This window comes from Cetorhinus maximus, chromosome 7 (genome assembly GCF_964194155.1).
Source record: "Cetorhinus maximus chromosome 7, sCetMax3.hap1.1, whole genome shotgun sequence".
Taxonomy (NCBI): domain Eukaryota; kingdom Metazoa; phylum Chordata; class Chondrichthyes; order Lamniformes; family Cetorhinidae; genus Cetorhinus; species Cetorhinus maximus.
In genome coordinates this window covers 87463091-87488528 of record NC_135885.1, presented here as the reverse complement: position 1 = coordinate 87488528, position 25438 = coordinate 87463091, and the positions used below count along the sequence as shown (strand labels likewise).

Below are 25438 nucleotides of genomic sequence, written 5' to 3'. Positions count from 1 at the left end.
CAATATTGTTACAATAAACTGTTTCTTTAACTAAGGGTAAATCTATGATACACCGAGCTGTACTGTCATGTTAATTGTGATTGATTCAACACCAAATCCCATGCTTTTTACTGCTTTACTGTTCCATTATCATTCTGCTATTTGAATACTAAGTTGGCCAAGAAAGAAATTGCTACAAGTATTTTATCAATACTTTGATATGTCAAAATGAATAATTTCAATGAATGCTTGCTACTTGTATGAAGTTAAAGTAGAGACTATTTGTGTGCCAACACAAATATGTGATGTTGATTCTAGTTATAAAGATTTTATAGAAGTTATGAAGATATTCTTGTCTGGGAATTCATGACAGTGCAAATGCAATGGAGAGGCACTTTATGCCTGGTTAAATTATATTAGGCCAATCCTGTCAAAAAATTTGGGGTCAGCTCATTTACATAATGCTGGCAGGATAAGAATAGGGACCATGCCAGTAGGAGGTCAAATCTGCTGGGGCTGCCTGGAAAGTTCGGGCAAGAGTGGAACAAGGGTGCAACTTGAATCTTTAAAGTGGGCTTTATAACTCCAGGGTTCTGCAGGGTCTTGGAAGAAGTACTGAAAGGGCTTCAACTAAAGGAGAAAAATGCCATGCATCTACTTCTCAGAGCTGATGTGAAAATGCTGCTGCCCTAAATTAGAGAAAAAGGTGCATGAAACTATTGGAGTGTGACGGAAGGAGCCATTGTACAGAGGAACAATGGAAGGAGTTGGCATGGCTCTGAGTGGGACCGTTTTGTGTGGCAAAATTAATTTATTGCCTTAACTAGGTAAGATAATAATGTCCCGTAACTTCCGGGCTCTGGGCATCGTAACGGGCGGCGGGGGTACCCCAAAGATGCACTGACCTCCCCACCCCACCCAGACCTCCCCCCATGGGACACCCCTCACAGGACCCCCTAACCACCTGACCCCCCCCACTGACTACCCCCCTACCGACTACCCAGTCCTCATCCGCCCGCTGATCACCAAACCCCCCACCCGACCAACCCCCTCTCCACTGACCACCTGACCCTCACCACCCCACTGTCCCCCCCCTGAACACCCACTCGTTGTCCCCTGACCACACAAACCCCTCCACTCATCAACTCACCCCCAGCCCCCTGACCAACCGACCCCTGACCACCTAACCCCGACACCCCTAGACCAACCCCCCTGACTGACCCCCCAACTGACCACCCAGCCCCTACCTCCACCCCCACTGACCACCCGAATCCCCTGACCCACCCCCCAATCTTATCCATTTACCTTACAAACTTACCTTCTCCCTGGCTTCTGAAATTAGCTGGACCTTTAAACTTACCTGCTTTATGCCAACTGGTGCTGCAAAAAGGGAGGTGTGGCTTCCTTACTTCCGACTCCCCAACCCTCAGCTGAAGGCCTCAACAGCACATTGCACTGCACAGTTATCACCCAGCCTTAGCTAAAAGGTTGAGCGAAGAAGGAACAGCTGAAATTCCAGGTAAGAAACTGGAGCAGAGTGGAAATCTGACTCTGCCACTCCATGGAAGTTCAAACCCAATGTTTTCAGATTCATGATAGGATAGATATCAGAATCTCAGAGAAGACCAAGGGTATTTTTCTTCCCTTCTCACCAGTATCTTTGATTTTATTAGGAGCTGTGAAGCAATGACATCAGTGTTTATTCTGGGTTGCTGGTGTGGCTGCTGTTCCCAGGTGGTATGGGAGTTTCCACCATGCTTTTTGGCTGGAGTGTGTGAAGTCAATTATCCCTGCTATCTTATGAGGTGTCCTTTATCAACGGATTCAAAGAGCGTTGTAACCACATCAAGGTCTTTGTTTTTCCTGTATTCTTCCAGGAGACATTCACTTTGCGGGCTCCAACAGGGGTTGAAAGTTTTTCTGAAGTCCAAGGGAACAAATTTGGTGGCTGCCAAAATTGGTAACTAACCCGAGCAGTGAGCCCAACTTTCCATGGAAAATCCAGACAAGCCTCTGCCGCTTGAGGTCGTCCCAGGGAAGATGTGGCCACTTGCTCCACAAGTGGAACATGAGAAACAGCTCAAATTGTGACTGTGGCCATCCAAGTCAGACCATCACCCACATGCTGAACCTCTGCCCTGAGAGATCCATTCCTGGTGACATCACAACCATTCACACTGCATCTGAAGCCGTTGAATGGATCGCTAACCTCAACATTAAACTATAACTATTTTCCCAGCTATTCAAATAAAAAGCAACATGGGTATTCCCCCAGAAAATAGTCAAGCATTTCCCTTTAAAGTATCTTTTGATACCATGTGCCTTGTCCTAGAGAAAATGTCACCAGGTGCCAGTTTTGTAAATTGTCTCACACCCTACAATGCATACTAGCACATTAAAAATTCATATCCTTGGTTCTGGAGATCTATTTTAACTAGGTCAAAAAGTATATATGGAAACATTTCAGATGGATTGAAGGATATTTAGTTGACCCATTCTCATTGATTGAAGAACATTTCTGATTCAGTGAGGCCTTTTCTCCCACTGATCACTGGCCACCAGAATCCTGTTCCCAGAAGCCAGTGGTGAAGCTGATGCATACTCTCAGAGACTTCATTGCACCAACACAGAGGAGTACTCCATCAGTTTCTGAAGATGTCTTACATTATTAGGGAGTCCTTGTTGCAGAGTCAGCCTGACCTATGTCCATCCCAGGAGTTAGCATCCCTCAGAGAAGGCCAACCTCCATCCCAAAAGGATTATAACATTTTGTAATAACTGTCTGCATTTGAGACTGCACACCCTCAGGTTTCACATAGAACAAAATGCCAGAATTGAGCAGAGAGAAGCTAGCATGATCACAATGGGTGTGCATGGTGATAAAATTAAGCAATTTGGAAACAGTAATAATAAATCACTGGAATATTTAATCTAAGGCCTACTTGTTGTTTAGTTCTCTTGTAAGCCAATGGAAAATAGGAAATGCGCTGATGTCGGGACTCAAGATAAGGATGTGATAGTTAGCCTTGAGGAAGTAAGATTTCACTTAGAACATAGCGAGCTTGATGAGGGGAAGCACATATTTTATGGGCTGAGACCATGTTCTGTTTATCTGTAAAGATATGCCAGATGAGACTGTCTCTCAGGTGTCTAGTAGCTGTTTTCACAGCATCTGCATCCTGTTCTTCATATGCTGGATCTTCAGTATCCACTGCATTACCTTCAGACTTATGGCATCTTCTAGGACATCTGCTATCAGTCCTTTCTTGGATAACACACAAAATGTTATCCATGATGGTGCTGGGTACATATTGCAAGACACCTACCTAAGTAACCTTGCCTTCCTCTGAACTTTCTAACGACTTCATCAGTTCTTATCTTTATTGTCATGTGTTCTCTTGTCAGGGTTGGGTAAACAAGGCAGAGGATCTAAAATGCAAAAAAAGGAATAAAATATAAAATAAATATATGTCTTTTAAAGGCATCAAGCACGGTTAGAAAGTTGCATTTAAGCAGAAAATACTGGAAATACTCAGCAGGTACAGCAGCATCTGTGGAGATCATCGACCTGAAGTGTTAACTTCACAGATGTTGCCTGATCTGCTGAGGATTTCCAGCATTTTCTGTTTTCATTTCTGATTTACAGCATCGGCAGTATTTTGCTTTTGTAGAAAGTTGCAATGCCTGTCACTTCATGATAATTGTGCATTGGAAAAATAACAACTTGAATTTTTAGACATTACGTGGGAATTTTTCACTTGCAGGAGTGAGTGGGTTTGGGAGCAGATGGCTGGGTTGGTGTTTAAAGTGTTGAAGCTGACAGTGCATTGGGAATCAGCTGCAAACCGCTGCCTTCCACATCTAACTGCAGTGTGTTAGGCCATGTGTGAGCAACTGCACCCCCTTGGGAGAAATGGGTTGTTAATTTCCATATGTCAATAGCTCATTAAGAATGATATAAACATGGGGTTTGGGATTTAACTGTGAGTGCACCCGGCTCCCTGGAACTTCTCACTAGTGAAAGCAAGGTGAGAAAAAGGTGGCAATTAAAGGGGTTTAAGAAATGGCGGGCAAAAATTACCATAAGCACTGAAACCTCCCAACTGCTTTCTGGCTCAATCGTGTGAAAGGCTGTTGCTTGTAGTACCTGCTCTGAGAGGCCACTTTCCCAGATTTGAAGGTAACTTTCACTACTTTCCAATGTGTCATTCATTGCTGAAGTGGAAATCACCATGTGATTTGCCATCACACCCACTCAACCTAATTTGTTAAGAAACCTGGAAGTCAGATGTAAGTGCAGCAGCTGGGTTAAAAAGCCACTGACAGGCATGCTGCATTTACATCCAGGTTTCCCCTCACCCCACCTGCAGAGAGTGGTCCAGGTAAAAGTCTACCCGCCATGGGCTGAATTTTACTCTGGTGGCAGGCGTCCTTTATATATTAACATATTCATATCAGGAAGAGAACCAAAACGAATATAAGAATTCAAGTATTTAGGAAGCATAATACCTGAAGGTGGAAGATGCAACAAAGAAATAAGAACAATGATAGTAATGGGAAAGGCCACATTTGGTAAGAAGGATCTGTTGCTAACCAGAAAGCTGAATAAACAGCTCTAGAGGTGACTTGTGAAGAACTTGATTTGGAGTGTTGTTTTGTATGATGTGAGACATAGGCCTTACATAAGAAGGAGATCAACTCACTAAAACAGCTTTGAAATGTGGGTATGGAAAGGATCAGCTGCACAGAAAAGGTAACAAATGGTGAAATGCTGAGGAGAGTGGATGAGCAAAGAAGCTTGTTGAACATAATTGAGGGAAAGGCAGAGAAACTGGGTAGGACACATCTTAAGAAGAAACAGACTCGTAAGAGAGGTTATGGAGGGAAGATTTCAAGGAGGAAGAGCAAGGAAGAGATTATCAAAGTTGGATAGCTTGAAATTTGAAGGATGTTATTGGCAAATTAAAATAATGGCACAGGATAGGGAGGCATCGAAAGACCAAGGACCTGCCTGTGGGCAGAGCACACATGATGATGATGGCAGGAGCGCTGACAATGGGTCAGAAAGCCAGGGACAACTCCTCCTCAGCCATTTGCAGGACCCCTGGCCACATTATACGGGGTCAGGCAACTAATTAGTTGCCATTAGGGCTGCTGTCCCTTTAAAGGATGGCTGCCCACCCCCAGGAGCTACCAGTCAATTGGAGGACTGGCAGTTCAGCAGTTTCAGCAGCACCTTGGGGAGCAGTGGCTACTGCTGGGACTGTATCTGGAAGAAGAGGATGCCGAGCACTCCCAATCACGTAAGTGAGGCTTGGGGTGCTAGGGCCAGTCAGGCAGGCCCTGGAAAGGTGCTGGCGGGTGGGCTGCCATGGGGACAACCATTGCTGCCAAGGGCCGCTCTGTGAGCCACAGTGATCCAAATAGGAGGGGCCCCTCCCCGAGCCTGCATGGAGGCCACCGAGGTTTACCAGGCAGCCTCCCTACATGGCAGAAGGCACACCCGCTGCTGGTAAATGCCAAAAACAGTGGGAAGAAACCCAATTGGCCCCTGGGTGGGAAGGCTGTCTTCCATCTTCCCTGCCACTGGTAAAATGCAATGGTAGTGGGAAAACAAACACACTCCACCCCCACCTTCCTTCATCATTTTACAAGCCTTTCCCCCCAGTCCCCCAACCCCTGCCTCCCAGCCTGTCTCTAAGGGGGGTAAATCCTCACAGCCTGTCCCTAAGGGTGGGTAAGTCCTCCCATTCTGTCCCTAAGGCAGTGGAGAGGCACACACTGCAGTTTGGACACCAATGTAAGCATTTGATAGCACAGGCTTCAACTTCCAGACAACTTTCAAACACAAACTCTCTGAGGGTTCAATTGGATAACCCAACTGGACTCGGGGATAAATGCATGCCTGTTGATTTCACTGCAGGCAGGAAGCCAATTTTGTGTTACCCACCCATTTCCAGTCGCACTGATTCCTCATACTGTTCTTTGGCTGCAAGAATTATCAGGAGGCCCAATATCATGAGTGGCTGACATTACTTAAAGCGGCCTATACATCTTAAATAGGGAGGTGCACTATGGCTGCTGATGATGTTGAAATTGTTCTTGTCATGTTGTTATAATGATATAATATCTCGAGCTTATTTACTGTACAAGACTCAAGGCACCAATCTCTCATAAGGTATTGGGCGAACATGTTGTGGGTTCAGTTATTAAGACTAGGCACATGGGAACAGTTATACATAATGTTATGGACAGGAGGGGGGCTGTGTTCAATCAGCACTAATTTTTCCCCTCACCACCTGCCTGTAAACAGAAAGGTGTTTAATTTGTTTCCTTTTTAATAAATGGTGGCATATTTCCCAACCCCTCGGTTTTTGATCCAATGCCTACTAATAAACCCACAGCAAACTCGAGGTAGGATGAATTCAAAAGGTTAGTTTATTCACACATTCAAAAACCGTGAAAAGGAGAGTCCACACACATACAGTAAAGAGAGAAAATAAGATTTTACAGTACGGAGGCCACAGAGAAAATAGTGGTTCACGTGAGATTCAGAGTCCAGAATCAAAGTCCAATGAGGAAGTCCTCCATGGAGGTTGGCAGGCTGAAAAACGATGGTGTAAGATTCACTTTTCCTGTGATGTTGACTTTACAGGATGAAATAGGCACGCAAAGATGAATCAGTTTGTAGGCGATGGTACAGAACTTTCAGCAGAGGCAGGGGAGATGGGGCCAGTTGTCCAGCCTGGCTTTTGTGTGGCCTGCTAGTTAGTTGTTAAATAAGTAGACTGGGCTTGCAACCCAAGAAGGCAATACTAACTTGTTCAACAAGACAGAGTCTTAGGTCATGTGACCTTAACTCTCCACGAGATCGTCAACAGAAGGATGTTTATCCAGTGTTTGGAAATTGGCTTGTGTTCCAGGCTGATATCGTCTTAGCCATTATGAGTTGAAAGAGATGCTATTTGTTGAGGGCCTGGTGTTTGGGAAGTCATTGTCTCCGTGGAATCTCTGACTCATCTGGCAGGCCTGATTCATCAAATCCAAATGGCCTTCATGTAGCTCCCTTTGAAGTTGGGCCATGTAGTCCGCAAGTGGTCTGTTAGTAGCTCCTCAGAAATAACGAGGTGTGACATTTCCGAAACTGAGAAGAGGCTTTTTTTGTACTGGGGACTCACAAGCAATAACTCACAGACAGATGGTCAGCCATCTTAATGGTCTTTGTTCAGCCAAAAGGCCCAGTATAAAATTAAGATGTAGCCATGAGGATATATTTTTATAAAATTGTGCAGTGTTAGGTTCTGTTCCATCACAATAGGCATAAAGCTTGAAGACATCAGAGCTGTGTATATGTGCTCTCCTCAAATTAAAAGTGAAACTAAGCTTGGATCACATGACATATTTCCCTTCTAGTGATGTCATGCTGATATCACTTAAAGGCATATTGCAACAATTTTGAACATTGTATTGTGAAAGATTCAACAATGGCTGACCACAGAAGAGAGTGTGCCAATGTTTTTCAGACATTGCACTGGAGGTCTTGGCACAAGAGTATACAGAAGAAGAGATGTCCTTTATCCTCAGAGGAGCACAAGACCCTTCAGACATACAATGGGAGCAGATATCTGTGGAGGTCAACGCCAGATGGCAAACCCCTGAATGCAGTCCCACGTGAAATTCAATGGCCTCACACAAGTGGTCAAGGTCAGTGCATCATCAAATGCCCTATCCTACCAACTGCACCACTAGCCTCAGCCACTGCTCAATTCTCCACACCCCACCACTCACCTACCAACAATCTCATTGGGCAGGATTTTCCCGTCGGCGATCGGGGGGCAGGGCCTGCTTGCCGATGCGTAAAATGACACACGGTGACATCGGGTGGAACTCCCGACATTAGACTTTCAGGTAGGCAGGGCCGCAGCAAAATCAGCTGTGCACCCGTCGACCTGTCAATGGCCAATTGAGGCCATTAACAGAGTCATTAAACTAATTAATAGACCTGCCCGTCCAAGGTTGGCAAGCAGGCCAGGAGCCCTGGCGGGAATTAGAAAAAGCATGAAACCTCATTCACGAGTGGGATGAAGTTTCATGTAGGTTTTTAAAAATTTAATAAAAGTTTTTTAAAAAGTTATGGATATGTCCCAACTCATGTGACAGTGTCACATGAGGGGACATGTCAGGGAATTTTGTTTCTCTATTTTTAATATTTTTTCTGGAGAGCTGATCTCCCTGAGGCAGCACTTAGACTCAGGGAGATGAGTGCGTTCTTTCGTGCACGTCTGCGAAAGAACGCACTCTCGGCTCAGGGAACTCCCCCCCCGCCCGCACAGGGATCGCATAGCGCTTCTGTGCGGACGTCAAGCTGGGCGGGCCTTAATTGGCCCGCCCACATAAAATGGCGGTGTGCCCCCGATTGGGGACGCCGATCGGAGGCCCGCCTCCGTGCGCCCGCACTTCAACTTCACCCCCGACAGGGGGAAAATCCTGCCCATAGAGTCAGAGTTATACAGCACAGAAACAGGCCCTTCGGCCTATCGTGTCCGTGCCGGCAATCGAGTACCTATCTATTCTAATCCCATTTTCCAGCACTTGGCCCGTAGACCTGTACGCTATGGCATTTCAATTGCTCATCTAAATACTTCTTAAATGTTGTGAGGGTTTCTGCCTCAACAACCCCTCAGGCAGTGTGTTCCAGATTCCAACCACCCTCTGGGTGAAAAAGACTTTCCTCAAATCCTCCCTAAACCTCCTGCCCCTTACCTTAAATCTGTGCCCCTGGTTATTGACACCTCCACTAAGGGGAAAAGTTTCTTCCTATCTACCCTATCTATACCCCTGATAATTTTGTACACCTCAGTCAGGTCCCCCCTCAGCCTTCTCTGCTCTAAGGAAAACAACCCTAGCCTATTCAGTCTCTCTTCATAGCTGAAACGCTCCAACCCAGGCAACATCCTGGTGAATCTCCTCTGCACCCTCTCCAGTGCAATCACATCCTTCCTATATTGTGACGACCAGAACTGCACACAATACTCCAGCTGTGGCCTAACTAGCATTTTATACAGCTCCTCCATAACCTTCCTGCTCTTATATTCTATGCGTCGGCTAATAAAGTCAAGTATCCCGTATGCCTTCTTAACCACCTTATCTACCTGTGCTGCTATCTTCAGGGATTTATGTACAACTAGATAAGGTGTTATCTGTTAAGGTCTCTATCTGTTAAGACTTATGCTTAATATTCATATGCTTCACCTCAACCTCACACACTTAACACTGCTGCAAACTTCACACCCGTATGCCAAAGGTTACGCAAACGGAGAGCTATTCATCCATGACAGCCACATCAGCCAAACATTGCACAACACTCACTGACACACTTCCCTCTCTCTTACAGGACAAGATGATGCACAAGGAGACAGCAGGAGTTAGCTGGAGGAAATAGGCCTGCCTACATATCCAAGCCCCCATAGAGACAATAGTGTTGGCCGTTATTAGAATGCCTATTTTTGGTGCTATGGCCAGGAGCAGCACTGGAACATCAAACATGATAGTACCTCATATCTAATCCAACCCCTCACATCTCACTTCCCCGACATCCCACTCTCTCTTCTGATTTGCTGGCCGTAGATGGTGTAGACATGCACCTCTTGCTTTCCCCCTCCCGTCAGTGCAACCTTATCTTTGTGTCTTTTTGCTTTCCAATCAAGTCCAACTGCAGCTTCAGTGTAACTGCTAATCCTCATGGGCAGGATCTTCCAGTCGGTTAACGGGGGAGGGGCCCGCTCACCGATGCGTTAAATGACGCGGGATGACATTGGGCAGAACTCCCGACATCACCCCGTGTTATTTCCATTTTCAGGTCGGCAGGGGTGCAGCTGAATCAGCTGTGCACCCGCCAACCTGTCAACGGCCAATTGAGGCCATTGAAAAAGTAATTAAGGTCATTAATGGACCTGCCCGTCCAACCTTAAGGTTGGTGGGCAGGCCTGGAGCCGTGGCGGGCTTCAGAAAAAGCATGAAACCTTATCCACGGGCGGGATGAGGTTTCACAAGGGTCTTTAAATTTTTTATCACACCTTTCAATAAAAGTTATGGACATGTCCCAACTCATGCGACAGTGTCACACGAGGGGACATGGCAGGGAAATTTTTTAAACCTCTTTATTTAAAGTTTTAAATCTGAGCCGATCTCCCTGAGGCAGCACTTAGCCTCAGGGAGATGAGTGCACTCTTTCATGCGCATGCGCGAAAGAGCGCACTCCCGGCTGAGAGAATCCACCCCCTCTCCGCACAGGGAGCGCATATCGCTTCCGAGCAGATGTCACGCGGGACGGGTCTTAATTGGCCTGCCCATGTAAAATGGCAGCGCGCCCCTGATTGGGGGCACCAATCAGAGACGCACCCACCCACATCCACTCCCGCACTTCCCCCCCCCACCCCGATGGGGAGACAATTTTTCCCCCTGTGTCTATATTCATGATTTAAATGTGAGATTTTTTGTGGCAATGTTTTTTTTAAGCTGTTGATCAATTTTTGTTCGGTTACAATAGGCTAGCACAAGCTTGTCCAGCCAGAATCCTGCCTGCCACACCTCTGTATCCAGCCCAGGAATGGGCCTGATTCAGGAGCAGGGCCGGAGTCCTGAGTGGAGCAGGATCCAGAGCGGGATCAGGGCCTGGAGTGGAAGTGGGGTCCAGAGCTGGGGCGCAGCCCAGAGTAGGAGGAGGAGCAGGGCCCAGAATGGGACTGTGAGTGGGGCCTAGAGTGGGAGGGTGGCCCGGAGCACGAAGCTGGACCTATCAGAGGCTGGAGAAATGTGGTGGGTGGGTGGGGTGGGCAGGGCAGAACAGGGACCGCTGGAGTGAGGGAGTGTGTGTGTGTGTGTGAGAAAGTCTGACTCACTCCCAGTCTCAGGGTTCTCATTCACCCTCAGCACCCACCTCCTCACACACACCAACACGCAGTGGAGGATGGTGAGTGAGTGAGCAACCCGAGACTGGGAGTGAGCCGGATACACACACACACACACACACACGCTCACCCTCTAATGCTCATCTTTATTTATTACTCATATTTTTAAAATTCTCAATTTATTGCTATGACATTTTTTTTTTGCTTAGCAAGTTGTTTCTTTTCATATCTCAGGTATTTTTTTGAAATTCTGGTTTAATGTTGTGCCAAACCTTATCTTTCTGAAATTTGCTCATCAGTCCATGAGAGAGAAAAAGCTTGAAATGTGGCACCCCACAAAAAAAGGTTGGACAAGCCTGTGCTAGTCTTTATTGTTTCAAATGGAATCTGCAGCCAAAATGTGAAATCCTCTGTAGTAGAGCTACACATGCTGTCCTCCTTTTTTATTCATTCATGGGATGTGGACATCGCTGGCTAGGCCTGTATTTATTGCCCATCCCTAATTACCCTTGAGAAGATGGTGGTGACCTGCCTTCTTGAACCGCTGCAGCCCATGTGATATAAGTGCCCGTCCCTGATGCCTTGCTGCAGCTGTCTCATGCCTAGTGATTCAGCGTGTAAAGATGCCTCCCCTATACTACCCTCTGAAGTCTGCAGTCACAATTCTATAGTTGAACTGCTGCTTGAGTGTGTCAGAGCAAGTGACAGAGCTTCTTCCTCAGATGCCTGCTCTGAATTGGGCCATTCGGCGTGAGGCAGCTGGCCAGATGGCTATTCTTGGGTATCTGAAAGAAAAATTGCAGAAAGGGAGGTTCGGGGTGACGGAATTGGGGCTTTTGTGGAAAGCAGGAAGTCCATGGTCACACCATTGGCAGCTTGCCCTTCAGGCCGGATAGCAGGATGAGGATGAAGTAGGATTTTAGAAGGTACGTAAACCAGGCATATACTGTCATCTTCAGTTCTCAGTGACGTTAAATGCAATGGTCTCACTCACTGTGACATCATTAATTCGCAGCACCATCTCCTCCTGGGGGCTCGGGAGATGCACGGGTGCCCTTCCCTGCTGGTTGTCTGCTGCTCACTCCTGTTAAGTGCCACCTTGTCCTTCAAGAGAGAGGGAAAAGCGTGAGTGAATGTGTTGTACTGTGATTGGGTGATGCCCCTGCCACAGCTGAATATCTGGAATTATGTGGAAGCTGTGAGCCGTGGGTCTGACCCTTGCAACATTGTTAAGTGTGCGGAAGTGAGGCAATGCATCTGAATCCTGGCATGAGTCCTGATTGCTCGACATTGCTGATGGACAAGTGATGGAGTTGTGATGCATTGAGCAGTGTATGAGATTAGTGATGCAGTGGGTACTAGATGCGCTTTGAAGATATATTCGCTGACCTTGACCATGCATGTGAGGTCATTGAACTTTATGCAGCACTGCAGCCAGGCCTTCAGGGCTTGAGTCTTGGAATCTGCCCCCCCTGGCCACCTGCTTCCATTCTTTTCACAGCAACTTTCTGGACTAAGCTCTCTAGCACCATATCAAAGAATCTGGGAGTCCTTTCTCAAGCCTGTCGCTCCGTTTGTAGTCTTCTTCCTTCCCTTAAAGACTTTCACAAACACTTCCACCAGCTGCTGCAGCCTGAAAGCCCCCTCCATTTAAGAGGTAAACGCTGCCCTTAAGAAATGCCGGTGAGCTGTGAGTGGTGTCAGCCCCATATGCAGGTGGGCCACCTCCTAAGTGTGCAGCCAGTTGGCAGCATGTTTCCTGCTGAGCAGTATGCCACAATCGTGGTGATGAACAGGCAGCATGAAGTTTGTGTGCTGCCTGTGTTACCTCGATTGAGCACTGGTAATCTTGCACTGTGATCCCCATGCCCACAAATGGGTCTTATCGAATTTTTAGCCAGGTGAGCTATTTGGCTATCTGCACAGTGTACCAATCTTTGGACATTAACTCAGTCTTATCTCTCTACTAAAAATAAATGATGTTTGTTTAAAATAGTTAAATCAATATTACCTCATTTCAGATAATCTCCTACCTGTCTCTGGCGTGCCTTGATATTGGGACTTGAACAAAGGTGAAAGGCAGATTGGGCAGAATTTTCTCCCCGTCGGGGGGGGGGAAGTTCAGGAGTGGGCGCGTGGAGGTGCGCCTCCGATCGGTGCCCCCGATTGGGGGCGTGCCGCCATTTTACATGGGCGGGTCAATTAAGGCCTGCCCAGCGTGACGTCCATGACACTGTCACATGAGTTGGAACATGTCCATCACTTTTACTTGAACTTTCATTAAATTTTTAAAAACCTACATGAAACCTCATCCTGCCCGTGGATGAGATTTCATGCTTTCTCTGAAGCTAGCCAGGGCTCCCGGCCTGCCCACCAACCTTAAGGTTGGATGGGCAGGCCCTTTAACTAGCTCAATTATTTTGTCAATGGCCTCAATAGGCCATTGACAGGTCGGCGGCCGCACAGCTGATTCAGCTGAGTCCCCGCCGACCTGAAAATTGAAATGGGGTGGGGTGACGTCGGGAGTTCCACCCTGAGCCCCGCCCCCTGCTTGCTGATCGGGAAATCCTGCCCATTATTTATTTTCTGAAAAGCAGAACATTGCAGATGCAGGAAATCTGAAATAAAAACAAAAATTGCTAGAGACACTCAATAGGTTATGGCAGCTTCTGTGACCTTTCATCAGAACTGGGAAACGTTAGAAATGTTGTAGGTTTTGAACAAGAAGTGGGTGTGACAAGGACAGAAGGAAGGTCTGTGATAGGGTTGAAGACAAGAGAGATTGAATGACAGAAGAGTTGTATTACCAGAGCCAGAGAGAATGGTGATGGAGCAAGAAAAGAAACAAAGAAATAAAAGATGTGCCTAAACAGGTGTGCTGCATACTACAAACAAAAATAAGAGAAAAACCAAAACGTGCAAAGGAAACAAAATAGGCATCGAGGTTATGTTCTGAAATTGTTGAACTCAATGTTGAGTCCTGATGGCTGTAAAGTGCCTGATCAAAAGATGTGGCGCTGTTCCTCGAGCTTGAGCTTCACCACAACATTATAGCAGGCCAAGGACAGAAATGTCAGAGTGAGAGCTAGGTGGAGAATTAAAATGACAGGCTACTGGAGGCTCGGGCTCATGCATGTGGAAACAGCAGAGGTGCTCCACAAAGCGGTCACCCAACCTACGTTTGGTCTCCCCGATGCAGAGGAGACCACAATGTGAGCGGCGAATACACCAGGCTAGATTGAAAGGAATACATATAAATTGCTGCTTCACCTGGAAGGCCTTGGACAGTGAGGAGAGAGGAGGTAAAAAGGCAAGTGTTACACCTCCTGTGTTTACATGGAAGGGTGCAATGGGAAGGTGACAGGTTGTTGGGGGTGACTGAGGAAAGGACCAGGATATCATAGAGAGAGCACTCCTTTCAGAATGCTGAAAGTGAAAGGGAGAGGAAGATGTGTTTGGTGGTAGCTTAATGCTGGAGGTGGCAGAAATGGCAGAAAACGATCCGTTGAGTACAGAGGCTGGAGGGGTGTCGGGTGAAGACAAGAGGAACCCCATCATGGTTACTGGAGGGTGGGGAAGGGTGAGAGCAGAAGTGCCGGAAATGTGGCGAACATGGTCGAGGGCCCTGTCAACTGCAGTGGGGGAAATCCTCAGTTGAAGGATAAAAGAGGACACCTCAGAACTGCTATTGTGGAAAGCTGCATCATTAGAACAGATGAGACAGGCACAGACACACTGGGAGACTGGAATGGAATCCTTACAGGGTGTCGAGTATGAGAAAGTGTAATTGAGGTAGCTATGAGTAAGGGTTTATAAAGAGTATTAGTTGATAGTCTATCACCAGAAATGGACACAGAGAAGCCAAGGAAGGAAAGGGAAGAGTCGGAGATGGACTATGTGAAACGGAGAGAAGGGTGGAAATTGGAAGCAAAGTTAATGCAGTTTTCCAATTCAGGGTGAGAACAGGACACGGCACTGATACAAGTCATCAATATACAGGAAAAAGAATTGAGGGAGGGGGCCTGAGTAGGCCCCCACAAAAAATGTTCGACACACCCTACAAAAAGGCAGGCATTGATAGGACCCATGCATGTACTCATAGAAACATCTTTCATTTCAAGGAAGTGAGATGAGTTAAAGGAGAAATTGTCAAATGAGAGAACAGGTTCATTCAGCAGAGGAGGGTAGTGGTTGATGGAAACTAGTTGAACCTCTGTTCAAGAAAGAAGCAAAGAGCCCTCAGACCATCTTGGTGAGGGATGGAGATGGAGAGAGATTGGACACCTGCTCTAGGCACATTTCTGTTTCTCTGTTTCTTTTCTTGCCCCGTCACCATTCTCTCTGGCCCTGGAAGATTAACTATTCTGTCATTCAATCTCCCCTGTCTTTCAGTCTATCACAGACTTTCCTTCTGACCTTGTTCACCCATCCCTTGTTCAAAACCTATTACATTTTTAACTTTTCCCAGTTTTGATGAAAGGTCACAGGCCTGATATGTTGGAATCATCCCAGGTTTGCACAAAGTGCGGTAGCTGGCAGGAAAAAAGTCGTTTTACCCACCGGCTTCAGTGGCGGGTTTTTGTACCCTATCGCCCCATTCCCATCTCATTACTCATGCAGCCACAGGAAACATGCCATCTCACTGGTGGGTGGCCTCCGATTTGCCCGCCACACCATTACTTCGCTGCTTCCTCACACATGACATCATATTTAAACTGCAGCCGCACGCACACCTCTCAATGCTTGTAGCCCAGGATTGCTCCAGTGAAGACATGGGACTGAATTTTCCTCCCGTTGTGGGGGGGGCCTTGAGTGGGGGCAGGCGGGAGCGAGCGTGAACCCGATCGGCGCCCCCAATTGTGTCTGCGCCGCCATTTTATGTGGGCGGACCAATTAAGGCCCCCCCCAGCATGCGCGCAAAAGAGAGCAGAAATCTCCCTGAGGCACAGAGGTACTTCAGGGAGATCAGTTTAAGGTTTTAAAATTTAAATAAAGGGAAAAAAAACTTTTAAAACATGCCCCCTCATATGACAGTGTCACATGAGCTGGGACACATCGATGAGTTTTTAAAATAAGTTTTATTGAATTTTAAAACACTTCATGAAATCTCATCCCGTCCATGGATGAGGTTTCATGAAAAATGTGAAGGCCGTCTGGGCTCTTCTCCTGCCCGCCAACCTTAATGTTGGACAGGCAGCTCATTTAATTGTTTTAATTAGTTTTTAATAGGCCTTTGACAGATCGGCGGGCGCGCAGCCGAGTTGGCTACGAGCCCACCAAACTGAAAATCTAAATGACGCACAGTGACGTCGGGATGCACGCCCGATGTCACCACGCACCATTTTCCTTGTCGGCGAGCGGGCCCCACCCCCGCTCGCCGACTGGAAAATTCTTCCCGTGGCCCCAAAAGCCAAGAAGAGTGCAGCCCCCCAATTCCGCAGTCCAGCCCTCGCTTGCCTGAAGCCATTTCTCCCCCTTCCCCTAGCCCTGCAGCCATTGAAAAGCTATCCCCACCTTACAGCCGGTCTGGTAGGTAGAGACCTGCCTATGAACCCCCCCTAAAAATGATGTGGTGCTGCCTGCAAAGCCTGGCGCTGATGACCACAAGTGCTGCCTGAAGCAAGATAGGCAAACAAACCTCGAAGTCCCGAGCAAAGTGCAGCTGGCTGGGTGCACGGCACTTATGTACAATTGTGAATCACTTCAACGTGCAATCACACCAACGTGCGCTGTGTGGGGGAATGATTCCAGCGAGCAAGACTTATAATAAGATGCTAAAGTATTGAAGTTAGGTTCCCGACGTGCAATGGTGGGAAACGCGGCCCGTCATTGACGCGTGGAGCAGACGATCGCAAACTGGTTTCATGACGGTGTAAAATTGATTTTTAGCCTCCTCGCCATCTTCTGTCCCTCCCTCCATCCGCCATGATGCCCGACGCCAATGGGGCCAGAAAATTCCAGCCATTAGCTCTGTTTCTCTCCGCAGGTGCTGCCATAACCTGCTGAGTATTTCCAGCATTTTACGCCTTGGTAAACGTAGATTGTACTGAATTTTGGCATTATTGCAGGTTTGTATGGTTTCAGTTTACAAATTGATATGATGGGGTTAAATTGGATATCCCCTGAGAACAGGCATGGGGATCATAACATGCAATTCACCTTCACCGTTTCATTGCATTGCAAGCAGCAGGTTAAATTGGTGCTGTCTGCTCTTTTACATGTTTGCTGTATGCAGTCAGTGCTCTCTGTCTGTCTATTGGCTGCATGTTTCAGCAGTAGGCCCAATATCGCAGGTGGGTAGTGCTACCTAAACGTGGCCTGCACCTCTTAAAGGGGAGGTGCATTGTGGCTGCAACAAATGGTGCAAGTTGTTTCAGACTGAATCTGTGCTGTAAAGATTGAAAGATGTCTGAACATGTGAGCGAGTGTTCTGCCAGGTTTTCTGAAAATGTAGTAGAGGTCTTGTTGAAAGACATCTGGAAAAAGGGAAACATTTTGGGGGCTACACTCAATATCCCTTGAAAACAGATATTGGGATTGCGATGCATGATTAGCCCGTTCCTGTTTGCTACAATACAGGCAGCATGCCAACTTTATGTTGCTTGGTATTTTTCAGCATCAGCCAGTGCTAACTGTGCAGTTGATTAATTGGGCACCTGAGCAGGGGACCAATATCGTGCGCAGTTAGCACCAGTTAAAGTTAGCCTGAACTTTATAAGATGGAAGTAAATTGTGACTCAAGCAGGTGCTGGCAGTCATGCAGGAAGTGAGTCTGACTTGGGAAACCTTGAGGAATGGCACAACATGGGGGAGAGCAGATTCCAAGGTTTTCAGATGCTGAACTAGAGGCCTTAGTGGAGGAGATGGAAGCTAGGAGAAAGATCCAATATCCACAGGGAGCCAAGAGGCCTCCCGACACATGGTCAGAAAGCAATGGAAATGATGGCGGAGGAGGTCAATGCCAGGAATTTAGCCCTAAGGACCTGGTGCAGGAAGAAATTTACATTCTCACACAAGTTACCAAGGTCAATGACTGCCTCTTCAACTGTCATATCTCACCAGCTGCACTGCTAACCTCATCCAATGCTCAAATCACCACACCCCCATCACGCACCTACCAACAATTTCTACCAATCAGATCTCATACCTGACATTCATATGTTTCACCTCACTCTCACACCGAACACTGCTACAAGCTTCAAACCCACATCTCAGAGGTTGCAATTATTCAACCATGACTGCCACATCACTCAAAGATAATGCAAGACAATCACTGACACACCTCCCTTTCTCTTGCAGGAGAAGGTGGTGCTAAACAACAATCAGCAGAAATTAACCAGAAGGAGAGAAGCCCCTGCATAGGGGACACGGTGATGGTCCTTGCTGGGAAGTGGCATTGTTGAGACCCTTTCTCCTCCTCCCTCTTCTAGGAGCTTGTCCTGCTCTGTGCGGCCTCTGCCTTTCTCCCACTCATGCTCAATGCCAAATGGAAGCCCTACCAGAAAATCTATGTCTGGAAGCAACTGGTTTGTTCACAAACCTTTAAGTCACTAAACAAACTCCCTATAGACTATTGAAACATTAAGCAACCATGGAAAAGCACACAACATGTGCAGAATTGCAGCAACAGATAGAAGAAATAATCCAGCACTGTACCAGCAAAAATTGATAATTACTTTAAAAAGTGCTGGTGGTGGGCTCCTTCATAGTGGGGAATGCGTATTCAGCTGTACGAAGTAAGGGGAGACTGTAGGCTAGAGCATGGAGCTCCAAAATGGCAGTGCTGACATAGGTTAAGAATTGCATCTGATAGATATCATGATCTACCTGCTGTACATGTTGCTGGCGATCATTAAAGGCATACGCGCAATCCCCTTTACAAATGTGGCGTTCATCACACTTCCTATTGGAGGTGTGCGTGCATGTGATGGACATAAATTTGGTAGTTTTAGAGGCCTTGTAGCACCCAAAAATACTGCTGCTTCAGAGACTAAATTTGTCCACGTCTTCTTTTGGGTCTTGCCTTTTAGGTTCAACTCCCCACAATTGGGAGAAGTGAAAATTCCATTTCCCCTCCAGTTTGTTAGAATTGTAATTGTTTGTTGAAAACCATTTTTAGTGAAAAGTCATCTGAAGTATTGAATCAAAGTGAAATGAGATGAATATATGAGGGGTAAAATTTAGAAGGATATGGACATAGAGCAGGGGAGTGGGACTAAGTGCAGCTTTTTCCAACAGCTGGCACAGACACAATGGGCCAAATGGCCTTATACACTGCTGTACAATTCTATGAGCTTGGACAAGGCTTCCAGTTTCATCCCCAACTCTCAAAATACTTTATAAAAACAAAATACTGCGGATGCTGAAAATCTGAAACAAAAACAAAAATAGCTGGAAAAACTCAGCAGGTCTGCCAGCATCTGTGGAGAGGAATACAGAGTTAACGTTTCGAGTCCATATGACTGACTCGAAACATTAACTCTGTCTTTCCCTCCACAGATGCTGTCAGACCTGTTGAGTTTTTCCAGAAATTTTTGTTTTTGTCTCAAAACACTTTCCTAGCTAAGAACATCTAGAGTGGTTTCCTCAAAGGTAGCCAATAGCATGTCATTTCTAGACTGTCATCCAAATAGGAATTTTTCTCTTTTCTTATGATCCACCTTATTATAAAAACAGAGAAGTAGTCTTCGGCTACAAATTTAAGGAACTGATTTTGTGCTTCTAATGGGAGCTGTGCTCAAAGGAGAGCAATTTTATGAATCGATGTGCTAGTGTTGTAGCCTTACCTTTACCCACGCTCCTCTTGAACACAACTTTCCACAACTTACCCAAGAGCATCAAACATATGGCCATTGCTAATAACTGAATATGCATCAGGCAGCTATGGTGGAAAGATTTATTGTATCAGTGTGACAAAGGTTCAAATATAATTTAGATATAATGTGTGTCAAGCTTCGGTTTGAAAAATAAAATAGATTTGCAAACTCACCAAAAATCAAAAACTTGAATTAAATTCAGGTGTTGACTTGAATTTATAAGAAACAATGACAAAAGTGGGGTTCTAGGACGTATTTGAATCTGCTTTTTTATCAGTGACATATAGCAGAATTAATGTTCTGTATTTTAAATATTTCTTCCAGCTCGAAGTAAATGGTTTCCATCTGATCCCCAACTTATATCAGAAGGCCTTTATGCAATAGCAGTTGTGCTGAGCTTCTCTAGAATTGCATACATTCTTCCAGCTAATGAAAGCTTTGGGCCTTTACAAATATCTCTAGGAAGAACTGTGAAAGACATATTCAAATTCATGGTCATTTTCATCATGGTTTTTGTAGCCTTCATGATTGGAATGTTTAATCTTTATTCACACTACCTTGGAGCAAAGCAAAACAATGCATTTACAACGTAAGTACTGGCACAGGTTTAATTGTTTTTAATGAACAGTTTGCCTCTTGGTATTTGTAAATCTTTTAGTTAAAGAATAAGATTATCATGTAACCTGTAAATCTATTATTAAAAATGTGGCCAGTTAGAACTCTAATCTCATGATGTGGATTAGTATTTGTTTCCATGCTGTGTATATTTAATTATTTTCTTACAGCAAGTTGAGATCAAATTGATAAAAAGAATGACCTGTACTATTCAGAGTCCAAAGAAAACACTCAATGTTTCTCCAGAGCAGGTTGTAAAAATGACTGATGTTGCCTATTGAGGCATTAAACTTTAAGATAGCCTTCCTATTTAACCATTTTTTCTTAAAACTCTGGGCCATATTGCTATGATAATTTGTGAAAACAGTTAAAAGGAATCATGTGATTTGTTTTTGTGGTTCAATAGACTGGAGACACATACTCCCTAGACTCACACAGAAAGGATCGCCATTTCAGTGAAGTACAGAGGGTTGCCTACATCTGTAGAAATACCGCATGGCCTAGAGTTAGTGCCTTTAAGTGAGATGGGAAGAATGTTACAAGAAAATTGAGTCTTCTGATCCATTTGTCATGGTTACATGAATATTTTATATTGTTCTGCTACGTTGAACAGCACAATCCTCTAGTATTGTCTATGTAAATATTTTAAATTTACTCATTTTGTGTCAAGTTGTGTATCACTGATATGCACCACTGATCTAAGATTAGATTTGGTTAGATTTGAAGGGAGTTGTGCTCATGATGGCTTTTAAGGCCAGAAATTGCTGTTTTTCTGCATTTTTAAGTGTTGCGTAATCATAACTTAAGCTTTCCTACCAAAAATAAATCTGCCCTTGAAAGCACAACTTTACTGCTTTCCTAACTTCCCAACTCATACCAGAACAATCACACAACAGGATCAATTGTCAGGATCAGCACCTTTTAACAGTAGCAACCAGCAATTTGAACCATTTAAATAGCATCTCACAGAAGGTGAATTCCATTTTCAGGGGCAGAATGTTTAGGCTGGTGGGCGGGCATGATCAGCAGGTCCGGGACCGGCCAGGGAACAGGCCGCCAAACGCGATCGGCCCCCGACCATGATTTCACACTGGCTGGCCAATTAATGGAAAGCGAGCGTGAAGCGCGTGCTGAAATGTTCAGCGCTGCTGGGGTGGGGGGTAGGAGGAGGGCGGGTGTTGGTGACAGCACAGGCGAGCGCTGAATGAAAGCTCTCTGATGACAGAGAACTGCTTCAGGGAGCTGAAGACCTGAAAAATCAAAAATAAAGGTTTCAGAAGCTGAAAAAAAGTATCCATGCATTGTTATAAATCACCTGAAAATTTAGCTACTGAAAATGCTGTGCACGGAAATTTATTTATATTTTATTTTGTCAGTGAAACCTCATCCGCCCGTAGATGAGGTTTGAAGAAAAATGCAAAGGCTGCCTGGCCGATTTGCCCATCCGCCAACCATAAGGTTGGACGGGCAACATAAAATTAAAGACAATTGCGACATTAATTATCTTAATTGACCTCTTAGTTGTTGGCGGACGCACTTCCAACGTCGGAACGCTTGTCCGACATCATCTCGCGCAATTTTGCGTCCGAACGGGTTGGACGCCCGCCCACCCACCAACCTAAAAATTCTGCCCCCGAGTCTTAACAGGATATGAAAAAGAAGATTGTAAACCTCAAGAATTTTACTAAGGTTAGCCAACTTTATTAATAAGCACAAGATATAAAAGCTCTTCCAAAATTCTCAACCTTCCCCGCTTTTCCATGGAGATCATTTTGAAGATGTTAAGTAGTGCAGTGCAAGAATGAAAAAGATAGAAATGAATGCTTGGCCTGACTGAGATGGATGATGTTTGCAAAGAAATATGATTATGAATGCATTAGCTAACCTTTGTACACAGACATTGCAATGAGGAAGGAGTGTGAAATGTTAGGTGAAATTTAACATAGTGATAGAGGAAGTATTAAGGGTATTGATGTTGGACTAACATGTTTGATAGTACAGAACTTGAATATTGCTGAAAAGAGAGATATGTTGCCTAAGAAGAGGCAGAAGAGTTCTTAAGCCAATCGTCAGGACATATGGCCTGTGTACTTGGCCTCGCACTGACACAGTGCAGGTGCAATGCCAGGTACGTAGGCCGTATGTCCCAAAATTGGCTGATGGAATCAAACAACACGTTCCTCCAACTGTTAGTAATAGGCAGATTACAGATTGTACTCAATTAGACTGCACTTGCAAAACCCAAAAAAAACCATTTTTAGCTGGATGTGATTCTACAATTTGGCAGCTCAATAATCCTGACAGCATTAATAGCTACACTAAAAACAACTTAATATAATCAGTCAAGCTCGTAACATGGCTCATTATGCTAGTTGGAAGTGACATATGTTCATACACAGGGACTCATTCTCTGCAAACAAAAGGAATATTACTGAAAAAGAGACATGCTATCAAAGTTTTTTGCCTTGCACTCATCATAAGAATACCAATTCTCAAAGGGAACAACACTGCAAAGAGGTGCTGATTGATTGGCAAGTGGACTCTAATTGGTAGAGGCATTGCCATGGAGAATGCACCAGGGAACAGTTAACTGCCAAGCTTTTGTTTCAATTCAAGCCAGGCAAGTCAACTCTGATTGGCCAAGGCATTGCCATGCGGAATGAACCAGGGAATGGTTGCACCCCAAGCTTTGCTTCATTGTAAAAAGTGGACATGTTCCTTCTGCTTGCAAAGGACAGGGACTTGTGTGTGTAAATATAAGTGAGCTAATGCTGTCCAATCACGGAATCATACCTAACGTCGGACACTATGTTTTGTGTTTTGCAAGCACGGGCTGGTTGAGCATGATCAGTACTTTGCCTGTTGTGAACAACAGAAGGGACATGCTGTTTGATACGATCCCCCAGTTATTGGGACATATGGTGTACATACTTGGCATCACACAAGCACTGAAATTCATGTACCACATTACTCATTTGTTTGGAAGGCAGATTATCTTTTTGGCTTAATGGCAGCATCCTGTTATTGGAGAATACCACCCGTGTTGCTACTGCATAGTTGTTCAAATTTTTGAGATACCTTATCCTTTCAGGATAATCTGAGATAGACTTGGCACTTTTCAGAACCAAAAGTAGCAGCTTTAGACCTATTCATGAGTTTGTGCACTATATAGCGAGCAATGATCTGATTAGGGTAGCTGTTATCCCACAGGATAGCTTTAATGCACCCGGCATCAAACTTGCATGGCGAGGAAATGACTTGGGTCCTGTTTATGAGGTTGCCAATAAGGCCAATCTTATAGCACGTGAAACTGCAGGAATCCAATGTGTATATTGACCAATGAAAGTGGGCTTGCAGTAGATAGGAGTCTACAGGTCTGTGGTATAGCTATGATATTTTCCATGACAATGCCTCTACCAATCACAGCCCCCTTGCCAACCAATCAGCATCCTCTTCTCATGCAGTATAAATTGTTGTTCCCTTTGAGATTTGGTATACTTGTGAATCTGTCCTGATGAGTGCAAGATGAAAAGCTTCAACAACATGTTTCTTTTTTCCAGCAATACTCAAGTTCTGTACTACCAAACAACTATGTGTATACCTGGGGAAAAGGAATATGTTCAAGTCTGCATCTTTATTGATTTACCTAAAAGCATGGGTAGTCTATAGTTTCCCATTTCTTTCTCCATGGCAACACCTTAGCCAATCAGAGTCGATTTGTCAACCAATCAACATCCCTTTTCCCCTGTAATGTAAATTGTTACAATTGTTTGAAATTTGACATTCTTGCACTTGCCCTGATGTGTGCAAGATGAAAAGTTTTGGCAACATGTCTCTCTTTTCAGCAATAACTCGATTTGGTTTTAGAGGAGTTGGCAAGGAGGCTTGATAAGGGTGACGCATTTAATATAGTCTATATGGATTTAAGCAAGACTTTTGATAAGGTCCCACATGACAGACTGTTCAGAAAAGTAAAAGCCCGTGGAATCCAAGACAAAGTGGTAAGTTTGATCCAAAACTGACTCAGGGTCTAGAAGCAAAGGGTAATGGTTGATGGGTGTTTTTGTGATTGGGAGGCTGATTCCAGTGGGGTTCCACAGGCCTCAGTATTAGGTCTCTTGCTTTTTGTGGTATATATCAATGATTTGGACTTGAATGTAAAGGGTATGAATAAGAAGTTTGTGTACAATACAAAAATGGGTTGTGTGGTTGATACTGAAGAAGAAAACTATAGCCTGCAAGAAGATATGAATGGACTGGTCAAATGGGCAGAACAGTGGCAATTGGAGTTTGTTACAACTGTCTCTATTGTCAGTTATGTTAAGGGTTAAGAATGTAGAGTTTTGGTTTCAGTTTAAAGTGAATTGGGCATTGTTTACTGTCAGTTGTTTAGTATGCCTGTGTACTTACAAACCATGCTTGAACTTTTGAGCAGCTGAGAGCTTTTTAGAACCAAGGAAGCCCTGAGGTTGCTATGGATAAAATTGCTGAGGGTGGAACTATGCTCCAAAAGGAAAACTAGTGGGCTTTGACTTTTTGGGAAAAAGCAAGTGTAAGAGAAGCTGACCTGAAGGCTGCAGACACCCAGTCTGTTGTGTTTAACCAGAGAACTCAGTTCTGCATGCTTAGAGAGGAAAAGAGGGAATTCTAGATAATTGGATCGGACCAACTAACTCTGTAAAGAGAGGAGAAGTCCAGCCACAGAATAGATGCCAAGGGAGTGTGTACGCATGTCTGGTGGGTTGTGGTGTGTGACCGTCAGCGACGCCTACACTTGGACCAGGGACGTCATATTGATAGGAATATACCATAGACCTGAGCTGTGACCAATGCAGCCAGACACAGAGAAAATGAAATTTGTCTTCCAGAGTATGAGAATGTTCAAAAGCCTACTAATGTGAAAACCACAGTAAAAAGGTTAAGCTGGGCTAAATCTGTTGGATTGAGTTTAAGGTAGAAGCACATACTGTTTCGAATCATGATCTTATTTGCTCAGTGTACATATTTAGCCATTATTGCTTGTGTTTGTTATGTTCAAGTTTGTATGGTAAAGATTGTTTTGGTGCTTCAGTTTACTCTTGGAGTCCTGCCGCTTATTTCCCTACCCTTAGTTCTTTC

General features: G+C 45.0%; 1 protein-coding gene across 2 annotated transcripts in view; it reads left to right on the top strand.

The window, feature by feature from the left end:
• Nucleotides 1-25438, top strand: part of LOC144682920 (short transient receptor potential channel 6-like) — a 223598-nt gene that overhangs the window by 127029 nt on the left and 71131 nt on the right. For both annotated transcript variants that reach the window (XM_078545816.1, XM_078545815.1), the window contains exon 7: nt 20030-20294. In XM_078545816.1, coding sequence (XP_078401942.1) covers nt 20030-20294 — 265 coding nt within the window. The remainder of the gene's footprint in view (nt 1-20029; nt 20295-25438) is intronic.